Source organism: Homalodisca vitripennis, unplaced genomic scaffold (genome assembly GCF_021130785.1).
Source record: "Homalodisca vitripennis isolate AUS2020 unplaced genomic scaffold, UT_GWSS_2.1 ScUCBcl_5286;HRSCAF=11945, whole genome shotgun sequence".
In the NCBI taxonomy this organism is placed as follows: Eukaryota; Metazoa; Arthropoda; class Insecta; order Hemiptera; family Cicadellidae; genus Homalodisca; species Homalodisca vitripennis.
Window position 1 is genome coordinate 10808 of NW_025781395.1, and position 14255 is coordinate 25062.

Sequence of the window (14255 nt, forward strand, 5' to 3'; positions counted from 1 at the left end):
TAACGATGTTATGATGACTAATAAAGATTCTTGCTCCCTTAATGTTAAGGCTCTTTACAGCCTAAATATGAGGGATTATGACTGCCTCCTTTGACTGGAAGAGGGTGAAATAGGGCTAGCCTCCCTTCTTCCAAGGTAACATGACTGAGAAAATCGGTTTTATCTTTCCACATGGGACCTTGACAGAAATTGGCTCCTACTCCTACCCCTAACCTTTCCTATTCTGAATATCTTGTTACTCAGAAAGCACTGCAAAGGTTCTTTTATAACTAAGTGCAAGGGGTTTTATCATTTCCTTATCCTAAGCGAACAAATAAAAAGACTGTGTTTTCAATCTTTATTGTTTTGAAAAGTCTACTGAAATGAAAGAACAAATTTACTTTATATTAAGGTATACAGATATAATAAATAAATGAAAAGTTCAAACAAAAACATAATTCAATAAAACATAGTTACATTTTTTTAACTTGTAGTATTATCTTATTCATTCCCAGTATATTATTCAATGTTTTCGTAATTATGTTTTGCCTTCAAAAAGTAAACTGCAACATCGGTAGTGAATTCAGTATAATAACGTACATTCTTCATATTACAATTCCATATCTTTAATAATTTTGGTGTTGTACAGGGAGAGAATGGAGTACAACTGGGCTACGGAGAGAAGCTGGTACCATCAGAACAACATGGAGCGTGACGGTACAAACTGGTGGAGACCGGGTGGTACGAGCTGGGTGGTGGTCCGGTCACCAGACCTCTGCTTCTCAGCGTGTTGGCCAACATCAAGTACCTGCTGCTCAGCAGCGAAGTTCCAACACAGACCAAGTGGAGGGTAGGTCAGTATCGTTCATCTTAAGACTTTGGCTCAAATGTACCAAAACACTTTCATGTGTAATTCTAATTAAATGTTTGAAACACCTGTAAAAAATATTAAGCAATAGCCAGATTTCAGTTCTTCTTAAAACTCAAGATGAATTCAAATTGGTCAGTAAATTTTTGTTTGTTTGATATCGAACTGTATATTTTAAATGGAACTTTGGAATATGTCAAGTCTTAAATCCTCATAAGTTTTAGGAAACGTGTCTTGTATTCTCAAAATGCTAAAATTACATTTTGAATAAATATTGAATCAAACAAAAATATGTCAAAATAAGACTTTTTTCCTAATGAACCTTGGATTAAAAAATGCCTCATTTTAAGTGATAAAATTTCCCAAATTTAGCATAAAATTTGGATTTTTTTATACAATAGGCAACCTTATTAAAAACCACATTTTGTTTTTTAGATACTTTTTGTGTAAAAATATCCTTGTTTATATAAATAAAAATAATTTGTAATATTTATTTCAAAATTTATTTTGGAAGTTGCATTTAGTTTTAAAAATGAGAACTAACGTAAAAATGCAAAAATATGGTATTTTTAATAACAACTTATAACAATGGTAATAATTTAAACAAGTTTTAGTATTGGTATCTAATATAAACAGTTATTTTCAATAACAACTGTTAAAAAGTTGGGCATGAAGATGAAGAGCCTGAGTAGAATGTGATAGACTGAATGTAATATTGACTTTCATAGCTTTGAACTTTATTGAAATTCTCAGGAAGGAGGCACGTATAAGACCAATGTTTATTAACAAAATGTTTTATTATTGACTTCTGAAACAAATCTGCAATAATTGTTTGCATAAAAAAAGTATATATCTAACTAAATTCTACAAACCTGTCTCTGTAAAAAAGCAAACAGAAAAATTCAACAAAATAAGATATTACAAAGTTAAAAAAAAACAAAAACCACTAGCGGATAAGGAGTACAGAATTTATCACTATTGCCATATTCAGAGTTGACAAATTAATTCACAAGGTGAAGTATGATCTAGTTGGCACTGGTTGTTGGTAAGGAGTTGTCAAACATTTAGATCAGTGTTTACTTTGTCAGTTACTTTGATGCAATAAAATTTGATTCATTAGTTTTTATGATGAAAGGAGTAATAATATGTGGACAGCTCTGAATGGTTGTATAACAAATAATTGTGATGTGACAGCTTGGCATTCGCATCAATGGAGACAGGAGGTGCTCGGACTCGGGGTACTGCAGTAGGCTATGTGGAGCAGTGCCATTGTCCTGTTCGGGTACAAGGGCTTGTCCTGGTGAGCTCTGTGACTTCGGCTTCGCTCGTATAACTGTCTGATGGAGAAGCCGCCACCATGCCGTCTGCTCAAAGTGCAACTGTCACGGACATGCAGAGACCTGCAACCCAGTCACTGGGCAAGTGTGGGGTCAGTATTACTATCGCTCCACATCCAATATTTAGCCGAGTCATGATTGGTACACTTGATTGTAGTATCTTTATAAAAGTACATTATGGGTGGATTTAGGTCGTTGCGAACATAGTGGAGGGTCATAGATTGTTTCAGTTTGTAATGCAAACATAAAAAGTACGTGTTAATTTGAGACTGACTAATTTTTTATATATTTTGTTCAGCATTGTTTTCTTTATATATCACAGGAATGCGCCAGACCGACACACAATTATTAATAGTCATACACTATTATACTGGTCGTTTTATATATGCAATCTTATTCTCATGTATTAGTGCAAAATTTTATATAAAGCTTTTGGGGATGCAGAGCACTCTCTCGCACCCCCGTAAGTCCCACCCATGAAGTACACATTCTTTAGTCCTCAATTAATAATATTGAGCTTTGAAATATTCACTATATAGCCAATGTGTTGTGAATGATGAGTTTAGCTCAAGTTCATCTTTCTCTCGGTGCAGCATGTGCCAATTGATGCTGTAACAGACTTAAACTCCTGGAACCTGGAGTTGTGTTCATCTGAAGAGATAAAGAAGTCAAAGACAACAGTCTTTGTAATGTCTAAGTAATGATGCATAGTATGCTCCTGTAATAATTTTTTTTTTTTAAGATAATTGATTTAAATAACTCCATGACTATCCCAAAAAAACAGTCTCCATCACATTCCCGTCTGAAAAAAAACTGTTTTTTTCTTTTTTTTGGTGCCCGTTCCAATCTTGCATTCCACTGTTTGAACTGTATTTTTGTTTCGATTGTATAATAGTGTATCCAAGTTTCATCTACAGTAATTAATCAGTGCCAAAACTCTCACATCAACTTATTCAAACAACTGTTTTACATAAAAACTGTGCACCCAAAATGCCTGAAACTTTGGTGAGTAACTGTCAACGGATAAACAACGAAATTTAGTAGCTGTTATTAACAAATGCTGTCATCTTCACGTTGAGGTTGGAAACTTTTCAGACCATTCTTGTACATTCTCTTGGAACGTGTATCAGAATGAGCGGTTTATGACACATGAAACTTGCAGGAGTGTTTACACCACACAGTGGGTGCGAATTGTGAAAGTTTGCGCTGCGGGGGGTACTACGGAGATGCCACACTCGAGTCTGCGACAGCCTGTCAACCCTGCGCATGTCCACTGACTGTCCCCGGCAACAACTTCAAGCCCCAGTTGTCATGCAGAGGCAAGACGACTACGTGTGTACTCAGTGTCCACAGGGCTACTTTGGCCGCCATTGTCAGGAAGTGAGTATCAGCAACAAGGTTACGTCGACGGATATATAAAAATTAATTAATCTTTAAGTTTTATTCAATCTTCAGAGCAATTTCAAGAAAAACTACTTTAGCTTAGGTAACATTATTGAGTTCAATTTCCATGTCAATAAAAATAATATAAATGTAACTTGCTTAGATTTTCCATCGTCTTTTTCACATGATATTTAGCTAAAAACAAATAAATAAATTTTACATTGTACAATATTTTCAGTCCAAACATAAACAAAATAAAAAGTAAATACAAAAAAACCCCATTTTGTTTTATGTTTGACATATTTTACAAATTTTCAATCCAGCTTAATTGTAATGGTATTGTTATCTGGTATTATGGTATCTAGCTTTATTACATGAAAAAAGAATGATAAAAATGTGTAAAATAATACTTTTTCAACAATATTGCTTGTAAAAGTGTAATAAATATACAAGTAATAGGCTGAATTTTACACATATGAATTTAAGAAATGACCACGGCACTCAAAGTGTTAAAGTAATGTAAATGTTATAAAAAAATGGCAATGTTACATTTAATTTTTAGCTAAAACTACATATTTCACATATTTACTTATAAAAAGTATTGCTTCATTTATGAATAGCAGCGTATAATAATTGTTAACACATTCAAAAAAACGGCCAGATCTTTTTTTATTTGCCATATAAAAAATAAAAAATACCTTTAATATAAAAAAACCATAATATTTTTTATATTAAAGGTCTAAGTATAATGAGAAATGCATGTAGGCTACTCAATTTTTTACAAATAAAAATTATTTCAATATCTTTTTAATGTTTCTTTTGTAGTACCAAAAGGGAACCTAAAAAATTAATTAATCTTAAAAATCAAGCAATCGTGCAGCGTTCCGACATGGTACATGAATAGTCTTAGGTATTTATTTAAGCGCGAGATCACATTTAAAACAAACTACCAAGACAGCCAAACAATAAAAACGTAATAAGGAAATGCATAGTAGCATGTACCCCAATTGGGCACACAACGCACTTTACGAAAGCACAATGTGCACCCAATCACAGACATGATGGCATTTTGTGAAAGATAGCGTATACTCAATGGGATACACGTCCGTGAACGTGTTAAATAACAAATAATTGTTGCTAGGTGTGCTCCCGGCTACTACGGGACCCCCTAACCCCTGGCTCTAGCTGCCAGCACTGTAACTGCGGAGACGGACCTTGCGATCAGCTGACTGGCCAGTGTGTCCAGTTGTCAGGGTAACACCGAGGGCTGGCGATGTGAGAAGTGTAAACCCCTACATTACGGTGATCCAGCGTCCTACGACTGCAAACGTGAGTCCGAATTTGATTTGCTACCGGTTTTTAAAAATAACCAGTTTGTTATAAATTTATTTTCATTATACTGCACAGCTTTCTTTTTAAATGCATTTATGACTTAGAAATGGTCATTTATCTATGGGTGTGACCATGGATTTGTTCAGCCTTTCAGTTACACGAAAAATATTTTTCTGTCAACTAAGCTTGTTTATTTTGCAGTGTGATGAAAGGTCCGTAATTAGGATTAAAATTAATTTTTCAGTGCTTAATATTGTTTCCAACCTCAGCTTCCTTCATCTCATCCGTAACATGCGTTTGTGACCATAAATAAAACTCTTTGGTCCTAGTAATAAATTAGACTCTGTAATGTGAAAATAATTCTTTGTTTGAAGTTTATTTTTGATAATGGAAGGTTTTTGAAGGAAACAGGATTTTTTCAGGACATTTGCCATCGTTCAGTGAAACAAAAAATCAGTAACACTATAAATATTTGAGATCTGCAATCTGATCTCTTCTTCAGGTAAATAATTATGTATTATGTATTAGGTTAGTTATTTACCTGAAGAAGAGATCAGAATTGCAGTTCTTGAAACGTAGTGTTACTGATTTTTTTGTTTCATTAAACAATGGAAAATATGCGGAAAAAATCCTGTGAAAATAATGTTAGATAAAGTAAATGGTTAATCATACTTATTGACATATTTTAATTATTATAATAATTAATTAAGACATTTTATTTGTTTTCAATATGAAAGTTAAAGTTATCCATATATGGATTTTAGAGTGTGATGAACATAAATGAATTTACAGTATTTGAAATCAGTGCTCAATTTATAGAACAGGACTTGGCGAAATTGTAACTTTTGGTTCTGGAGTGTATGACGGAATAGGGTTCTTGGACCAACCCAAAAAAAGGGATTCAGGGGTCCCTCCCCCAGAAAACGTTAAAGTATGTGGCCTCAGGACAATGTTTCTTGTGCATGTCTGAAAGTGCAGAGAGGAAAGTTTCTCACACAAACCAAACCAAATTATTGTTTTCTGAGAGAGTTAACCAGAATGCCATTCTGGCTTAATTCAGACTAAAATCTAGCACTGTTTAAAATGTATAAACTCTTTGTCTCTATTTTTTCAGCTTATCTAAAAATATATTTCATTTTAAATTTATTCAATTTTTATCTTTTTCTTGTTGTGATTGTTGACAAAAAAAAGAACGGTTTTGTGTTTAGAGTTCAGCAACAGTCACTGTATTCTAAGCACAAAATCATTCTCTTTTGTTATTTTTACCATCATAAATATTATTTTTATTGTGTAGACTATATCATAAATTTATGTTATATTTAATGTATTTTTGAACCAAACTCGTTCGTAAGAGTTTTGCAAAATTCAAGTTGCATAAGGAATTGCTTCCTCTTTTATTTGTTGGCTTAAGTTTAATTAAATTTATTCCACCAAACTAAAAACATAACAAAATTCAATTGAACTGAATGTATTACTATCTATATGTAAAGAAAAGAAAATAAAATTGTATTGATAAATCTCATTTATATACACAAGTATACAGTTATAAGAAGGATGAAATGATCTGCTTTTTCTTTTAGTGAAAAATGAAAGTTACAACGAAAAGATTTTTCACTGAAAATCAATAAGATGAAGTTTTCTGATAAGACTCATTATTATCTCCTGATACGAGTAGCACTTGTTACATGTTGTTGATGTTGTTTCAGCTTGTGAGTGCAGTGACATCGGCTCTGTGAGTGCAGATTGTCACCCTCAGACTGGCCAGTGTGAGTGCAAGGAACGTTTTGATGGCAGAAGCTGCAACAGTTGTCATGTGAGTTCCAACACTTCTAAAACAATTTCTTACTGCACAACTTTTGTAAGACTCACATTAATTGATTAGTTTTCTATATATAGTAAATTACAAGACCGAAATATAGTGAATGGTAGAAAAATAGTATTATTTCTAAAAATAAATTGTATATGCAAATTTGAATAATATTGCTATAATTACGCAAAATTAGTTAAAGGATTAAAATTTTTGTATGATCTAAAAGTATAAGAATAACAAAAATTTAATAAAAATAAAAGAACTCTCCCTTTCTTCATTTAAAAGATATATTAAAAATAAACTAATGGGAAAATGTTTTACTTTACGTTTTCCATTGTTATTTGCTGATTGTTATTAGTTACTTGTTATTTTTATAATTTGCATTTATCAATGTACTGTAAAATGTATTGTTTTTTCCACACTACGGAAGATTTATTTATGTATTAAACACTTTAGTATTAGTGTATAGTGTAAGAAGGATGGAATGTATCATGAAAAAAAGAAATTTAGAATAGAATTGTTGTTTCTATCTTTAGTAAAAAAATCTTTAAAGAAGTTGACTACATTGAATAAAATTACATTGTATATTATTATATAAAACGGAACTCGATAGAGGCTGACTTTGTGCTCTGTGTGCAGCCAGGCCTAGGCAACGTGACTGCGGGCTGTGTGCCCTGCAAGTGTGACAGTGTGGGCTCTACCAGTGCTCTGTGTGACCCGCTGAGTGGCTACTGTCCCTGCCACCCGGGGGTGGGTGGTGCCGACTGCTCCTTCTGCCTCCCCCGCCACTACAGGTTCTCTGTGACAGGGTGTAGTGGTGAGTCACTTTCCAACACTTCCTACCTTCTACTGTGATACAGTAATATATTCTCATTAATGGAGTTTTGTCCCCAAGTATAAATACCCAATCGTAATCTCAGTTGTCATTTAATGTTTTACAACCACTGACAAAGTCAAAGTACAGCAGCTTACACAGGAACATGCAAAGTCAAAGTTTAATCTGTGGCAACTAATTAATCTTTCACACGCATATTACAGGAAATCTCACATGTTTAAATTTGCGCAAACGCGTATGACGGGAAATCTTGTAATTTAAGTTATTGTTATTCCCATGAATTTTAGTTTGTAAAACCGGTGATAGAATGCACTAGAGTGTTGACAACGTCAGACCACAGCTGCGTTCCATTCATTGTTCTTGGCTTCCTGTTATCGATCCGAAACTGTTTTTTGTAGCTACTGACTGTCACTGTGGACTTAATGCTGGAGAGCACCAGTACAACTCTCGTGAGCTTTGTTCCTGTCTAATGTTGTGGCTAATAGGAGTTTATTTCTTTGAAATAAATTATTGTGTCTGTGTTTGGGTAATTCTTTTTAGTTTTATATTAAATTAATTATAAAACCGGCTAACCCAGATGATGAAAACTTGATCAATTCATCAGTAACATTATAAAACATACATAAATATAAAAATCATTAAAAAATATTCAGGTTTTATATTTTTTTTTGTCCTACTATAACTTTAGAAACCTAAATTAAAGTAAAACTTAAACAAATTAAAAAATATTTTTTTATTGTGTTGCATGCTAGGGGGAAGTACAGAAATTTTAATATTTAGCGTTCTAAGAGTTAAGAGGCTTCTAGTCCAAGTATAAAAAACTGTTAAAAAGTCAGGAAGAGTTCATAGCCCCTCCCCCCAAATTTTGAGACTAACATTGAAATTGCACTACTTTAAGCTAGAACAAACACATTTATGAGATTTTTAAGGCTCAAAAATTTTCCTGGTCAAGATTCCTAAGCCTTTGTTTTTTGGAGGGTATTTTTACTTCCTAAGCCACTCAATGTATCAGCTCCCCCTGAAATAATATCTTACATGTGCCATTGATATAGAATATAAAATTCACAAGTTTATAAAATACAAGTAGAATATAGAATTAAAAATGCAACAGTAACAACACGTATACAGAAAACAATCAAACAATTTACAACTTCTCCATTAAAAAGCATTTAAAATAAGACAAATAGAACTAAACAAACTCATCTGTATGAATGATACTATTACTAGCATTTTAGACACACCTCTGAAGTTAGTACAACCTTTGTTAGCAGTTTGCTTTTGTTTGAAATCAGCTTTAAGCTAGAGAAAAGTGTCTTCATAACACTGCATTGATATTATTGTCAGATAGGAAGACAAATTGCAAATTGTCAAGTTTTATCAGAGGGAAATATTTAGTTATTTAAATTAAAGCTGAAATCCTCTAAAATATTAGTCTTGATAAAATGTTAGCAAAGCATCACAAAATTGTACTTATGTCCGTCTGTCCATATGACACCTCTAGAACAAATTACACACAACATACATGCTTGAAAATGTGGGTTAATTTGGCTGAGCATTAGTGCAATCCTAACATTTTTCAGAGTATCTTAAAAAAAATAGAGGTATGATTTGAAATTTTGTTCATTTTGCTATCAATAAGAGAGCTGGCACTATACCTTTACCGTAGTCTGTCTGTGTGTCTGTCCCACTTGTTAGGAGTTTGTTAATAAAAAGGATAATTTGTCTAGATAAATAAAAAAAAAAAAATAGTTTTGACTATTTAAACAAGTGAAATTTACTTGGTTCTTTGACCACATTACAGATTGTGGATGCAACCAATTGGGGTCGTTGAGTCAAGAGTGTGACATAGACACAGGCCAGTGTGAATGTCTTTGACAACATCGTGGGCCGAGCATGTGTGATCAGTGTCAGGTAACAGTCTACTAGATAATATCATCTCAACTATAACCTGTTCTTCTACTGTAACTATTATTGTAATATTCATTTTCTGTTGTTTTTATTGAAACCTTTTGATTTTTTTAAAAAGATCAGACCTGGCATGTGCTTTATGAGGTGTGTTCAAAAAGTAACGGTAATTTGTAAGTTTCACAGGTTTGTAGAGTCCAATTGTCAAGGTTTTAAAAGTGATTTATGGTACTTATGCTCCTGAAGTATAATAACATTTCCAGCTGTATTCATTGCTTACTTTTTCGTGGCAGCTGCTAAGGTTAGACATGCTTTGTGAAAAACATGCAAAATAGTACATAAAACTGAACATAATGAATATTGACGTCATATGATGTCTGTTGTAGGAATGGCTCAAAATAAGAGAACTTATCATTATCAGTGATTAATGATTGCTTTTATTCAATTTTATAAAAATATTACCAATATCACTTTCTAATAAGTAGACTAGTGTGTACAGTGGTGCTATCCATTCAAGAATCAAGAATCAAGAAGTTTATTAGCCATTGGTCACAACAATATGAAATAGGCATCGTCAAGTCAAAATATACAGCACTGATATTTACAACAACAAAAATTAGTTTATTACAATATTGTACTATAATTATACTAATTTTATGACCAAGTAACAGGTTTAATATAATCTATGAAGAGTGTGCACATGGTTTGTTAATTACGTTATAGCTAATACAGTATAGAAAAATCAGAAATCTACAAATCAAACTAATCAAAAAATGATATTTATGTCAGAATCTAAAAATTCTTTTAAAGAGTAGAATGGATTGCATATGAGCCAGTTACTTATCTTTAGTTTAAAAATATTGAAAGGAGTCATTGCAGCAGATGCAGGCAGCTTATTATAAAAAGTTATGCAATTGAATTTAAAAGAGTTGCCGGTTTTGACTAGCCTGTGCTGAGGGAGATCTAATTTGTTTTTACCCCTGGTATTGTGTTGATGAAAATCTTGTCTGGTATTGAAATCTGTAATTTGTAATTTTGTATAGACTAGTATATGAAAAATGTAAAGGTTAATAACTGTCATGAATTTGAGATTGATAAAAAGTGGTTTGCAATGTTCTAGAGAGCTGCTTCTTACTGATGGTTCTAACTACTTTTTTTTTAATGAGAAGAATATCATTCACAGCATTGGAGTGACCCCACAAAACAATGCCATAGGAAATGTGTGATTGAAAAAAAGCAAAATATGCCACTCTCAAATATTCACAGCTAACAAAATCCCTCAGTTTCCACATTAGATACAAGACTCTAGATATTTTTCTACATACATGGTCAATGTGTGATTTCCAATTAAGGCTTGCTGTCAAGATGAAAACCCAACAATTTTACAGATTGATCTTCATAATTTTCAGATAAGCTGAGAAGCAGATTTTGCGTTTTCTCCTGATTACATATCAGTCTATTAGAAGTGAACCAATTTAAAGCCAAGCTGTGAGATGCATCCATGTTTTCTTTCAGAGTATTCAACTGCTTATTAGATGAAAAAAGAGTGGTGTCATCAGCATAAATAACAATGTTAGACAACACATTAGAGGGCAGATCATTTATAAAAATGATGAATAAGAATGGTCCTAAAACTGAACCCTGTGGTACACCTGTGGCCACAGAAAGAGTGGTAGACTGCTGAGCCCCGAACAGAAACATATTGTACTCTATTCGATAGATATGACTGCAATATATTAATGGAATTTTTCTGATATACCATAGATCTTAAGTTTGTCGAGGAGGATGCCATGATTCACGCAATCGAACGCCTTACTTAAATCAATGAGTGTCAAAGCAACTGACTCCTTTTGTTCAACAAGCATGAAGTGCTTTAACGACTATTTCTGTAACGGCAGAAGTTTGTAGATTTATTGGTACGAAAGCCATGTTGGTTATTACTGATTATATTATTGGACTCAAAATGTTGATTAAGTTGATGATACATTATAGATTCAAAAACTTTTGATAAGATGGGGACTATAGAAATTGGGCGATAGCTTTGGGGCAGAGATCGGTTCCCCTTTTTTGTAGACTGGCAATACCTTGGAAATTTTTAGAAGATCAGGAAAATATCCATGTAATAAGCATTGATTGAAGATGAAAGCTAATGGTGAACTGATGTGTTTTATTGTGTTCTTGACAATATAATTAGATATACCATAAAAGTCGGAAGTTTTAGAGTTTGACAATTTAGCAGCTACCTTAGTTACATCAGTTGGGGTGATTAATGACCAAGTAAATTGAGGTACACAGTTAGTTAAAGTGTTAGCCAGTAGGTTGGTTGCCAATATGTCAGTGTTATCAATGTTAGTTTGAATGTCTGCCACAGACTGTATGAAATACTGGTTAGTTAGGTGTGGATCAAGTGTTGTTGGTGTCACACCTGTGTTGTTTTTGTGTTGGAGACATTCTGAAGTCTTAAGTAACTCTGACCTTTGTTTTTGTTCTCAGAATTTACTGAGTTACTTAACAAAAGATAGAAACCATTAATGTACAAATGACTCATGAAAAACCTGTTTGTTACAGGTCGGTTGGTGGGGACTGCAAGAAGGAGGGTGTCTGCCCTGCAACTGTGATGATATCGGCTCTGTGAACAGCTCCTGTGATGCATCTAACGGACAATGTTACTGTAAGCCTGGTGTTGGGGGCCTGAAGTGTAACCAGTGCCTTCCTCTCTTCTATGGACTTTCTGTCTACGGATGTGCAGGTTGGAGGCATAAAGATGTATTATTAGGAACAAACCTTGTATACTGTCTCAGAAGTCATTACTTACCATGTAATAAACCTTGTATACAATCTCAAAAGTCACTAATTACCATGTAACAAAACTTGTATACAATCTCAGGAGTCACTCATTAACATGTAACAAAACTTGAACACAATCTTAGGAGTCACTAATTACCATGTAATAAAACTTGTATACAATCTCAGGAGTCTTTAACTAACTTGTAACAAAAACATTTTGACTGTTCCAGAATGTGACATTTGTAACAAACCTGGACACATCTGTGATCCAGACACTGGACGTTGTGTTTGTCCTCCGTACACTCAGGGGCCAGAGTGTCAGTACTGTCTGCCGAACTGTTGGGGACATCAGGCTGTCAGAGGATGCAAGGTCAGTAACTGTGGATCTGGGATGTAGGATTTAAACCATTTGGGAGAAAACAGTTTAAAGTTATGCTAAGATCTGTGATGTAATACAATGCTCACATGAAGTGGGTTGACTGCATGCATCCACAGAATGTTGGCTTATTGTCCTTGTGAGCACAAAACTGTTGAATGGCATGACAAGATTCTTAGAGATACTTACATGTGTAAATGTCTGGTTACAGCCGTGCAACTGTGAACCACACGGGATCCATTGGGCTCCAGTGTAATGAAGTATCCGGTCACTGTAAGTGCCACGAAGGATACGCCGGTGCCCAGTGTAACAGCTGTGCCAGAGGCTACTACGGGTTCCCTCAGTGCCGACCTTGTGACTGCAACAGAGCAGGAACCAACCCTCAACATTGCCCTGGAGGAGTCTGTGTTTGTGATGACAACGGGCAGTGTCCCTGTAAGGTCAGTTACATTTACAGTTTAATATATAACACACAACAACTTTTAAAATTCACAACTGACATTCAGAAATTGTGAAAAAGCATAGAATTTATTGATTGATTCAGTACTATGCAAGAAAATTTTTGTGACAAAGATCAGTGGTGTAACTAGGAAGGCTTTGGGGAGGGATAAAACTGATTGAGGAGTACACCAATCCTGGGGCATGGAATAAAATATAGATTTGAATTAATCAGATAGGCCTAATTCAAAGCAAAACATTTAACAGCTGTATTTCAAACAAGTTAGATTGCTGCTATACCTATATTTTTAAATTGTTTTGAAGTTTTTGGGTAGGGAGTGTTTCTATCCTTCTCACCACCATCCTTAGTTGGGATTCTTAGTTCTTAGGGTATATATTCACATCTTAAAATTGTTATATTCAAATAATATTACAATCTGATAAAATATGGCTTGAAATTTATGTAATGACCTTGGTTCCTTCCATATTTTGACAAAACTACTGCAGTATATAAATGATTTGTGGAAATTCAATAGTGTAAATGTATAAAACTGTAGTAAACAGCATAAAATTTAACATAAAAAATGTTATGAACTGATTGAAATGGAAAGTACCAAACACATCCACAGCTAAGCATCCCATTTGTGAGGCTCAAGGGGTATGTAACGGTGTATCTTGAGGGATGAATCAGAATGCTTAGAGCTCCACAAAAGTTTTATTAGTTCATTGTTGTGATCGGTTTTGATTCATATTGAACATTTGTGGATTGCTATTAAAAGACTAACAGGTATGTTACAAACTTGGTCTTGAATAATCTGTTAGTATTTTCAGTTGTGAGTATGAATCGTGATAAAATATGAATACACTTATTGTTGTAGAGCAACGCTGCAGGGAGGAAGTGCGGAGAGTGCAAGGCTGGGACGTTCGGCCTGATGGAGGAGCAGCCAGACGGATGTGTCCAGTGGCTTCTGCTTCAACAGAACTACGCAGTGCCGAGAAGCTGAGAGCACGTGGACACAGGTGCGCACTCCTAGACCTCGGGCCCTCAGCATCATCTATGACAACATCACTGGCACCGAGAATGCTTTCCCTGTCAACACGCAGGAAGTCTGCTATATAAATGTGAGTGGCAAATATAAAAAATGGAACAGATTGGGTTGTTTTATAGCAGAAAACCAGTACACTCACTTCATATGAAAATGTAG

At 34.1% G+C, this 14255-nt stretch overlaps 2 protein-coding genes across 2 annotated transcripts; both read left to right on the forward strand.

Annotated features, from left to right (window-relative positions):
• Window positions 1-2204: 2204 nt before the first annotated feature.
• LOC124373303 (laminin subunit gamma-1-like) lies at window positions 2205-9419 on the forward strand. The gene is made up of 6 exons (XM_046831684.1): window positions 2205-2276; window positions 3347-3564; window positions 4814-4896; window positions 6606-6712; window positions 7349-7526; window positions 9346-9419. Exons 1-6 carry the CDS (start codon window positions 2205-2207, stop codon window positions 9417-9419), a joined length of 732 nt encoding a protein of 243 aa, XP_046687640.1.
• Window positions 9420-12020: 2601 nt separating this feature from the next.
• On the forward strand, window positions 12021-14054 carry LOC124373304 (laminin subunit beta-1-like). The gene is made up of 4 exons (XM_046831685.1): window positions 12021-12198; window positions 12467-12606; window positions 12824-13052; window positions 13929-14054. The coding sequence occupies exons 1-4, from the start codon at window positions 12172-12174 to the stop codon at window positions 14052-14054; spliced, it is 522 nt and encodes a 173-aa protein (XP_046687641.1). The 5' UTR covers window positions 12021-12171.
• The last annotated feature ends 201 nt before the right edge of the window (window positions 14055-14255 follow it).